At 51.5% G+C, this 956-nt stretch overlaps 1 protein-coding gene across 1 annotated transcript in view; it reads right to left on the minus strand.

The window, feature by feature from the left end:
- Window positions 1-426: 426 nt before the first annotated feature.
- The window catches only part of POU2AF1 (POU class 2 associating factor 1), a gene marked incomplete at its 5' end in the record, with an annotated part of 1924 nt that continues 1394 nt past the window's right edge, over window positions 427-956 (minus strand). The window contains one exon of the mRNA XM_009875444.1: window positions 427-738. Within this exon, the coding sequence (XP_009873746.1) occupies window positions 427-738 (312 nt within the window). The remainder of the gene's footprint in view (window positions 739-956) is intronic.

Raw genomic sequence — 956 nt, forward strand, 5'->3', positions numbered from 1 at the left:
AAGGACACACACAAGGCGTTTACATTGAGCTCTGGAAAGCAGTCCTCTTGAACTAGGTCATGCCAATATTTAGTGACAAGTGTACCCTCATCAAATGCTACTCTATAGTACGTCAATTTGTGACCATGACCTGTGTCTGAGGACGGAAGTCACCTCACGCTGACTCTGAGCACAAGAACCATGCAGTAGCAAAAGCCTGTCTGGAAGAGGTAGCAAGAACTGTAAGAGCAGAGAAATGTTGTGCTGAGCCCCAGGACAGAGCACATTTCACACAACACACAAGTCACGGTGTGCTGGAGGTGGACACCAAAATCTCAGGTAAAATTCCCACCCCACCTCGCAGCCTGTTTTTCCTCTGTACTCAAAACTCACTTTGGTGCCAGGTGGAGTATTGAGTAGGTGAGGATCAGGCCCCAGATGTGCAACTTAAAGCCCTTCAACAGAGAGAGTGTGGTTTAAAACATACGTATCATTGTCTTCATCTTCTAGCAGCAGCTTCTCAATGGGCAGTGTGCTGATGACTCGTCTGGCATCCTCCAGCTCCTGGGGGGCTGGTTCAGGAATGGAGATTGGCAAGGGCACAAACTGTGGCCCAGAAAGTGTGGAAGGAGCTGGCTGGTACTGCAAAGTTGAGGCTGGCAGTGCAGAGAGGGGCTGCGCCCACGGGAAGTACGTGAGAGGTGGCTGCGGATCTGTCACCTCAAGCTGAGGCACTGCACCAGGAGTGGTGCTTCGGGGCTGTGAAAAGAGAAGAGAAATAAACCAAAATAAAACATTTGGCCAGGGAGGGCAGGAGGAGGACACAAAACAACAGACTAAAGATACTGAGTCTCACTTTTAACACCCCTTTTCCTGTCTCTTTGGGTAAAGTGTTGTACTGAGTGTGATCGTTTTCCCACATTGACTCCCACGAGAGCGGCGGGGGGGGGGGGGGCCGGGGGCTGGTGCCCCTGGGC

This window comes from Apaloderma vittatum, unplaced genomic scaffold (assembly GCF_000703405.1).
Source record: "Apaloderma vittatum isolate BGI_N311 unplaced genomic scaffold, ASM70340v1 scaffold3018, whole genome shotgun sequence".
Classification (NCBI taxonomy): Eukaryota; Metazoa; Chordata; class Aves; order Trogoniformes; family Trogonidae; genus Apaloderma; species Apaloderma vittatum.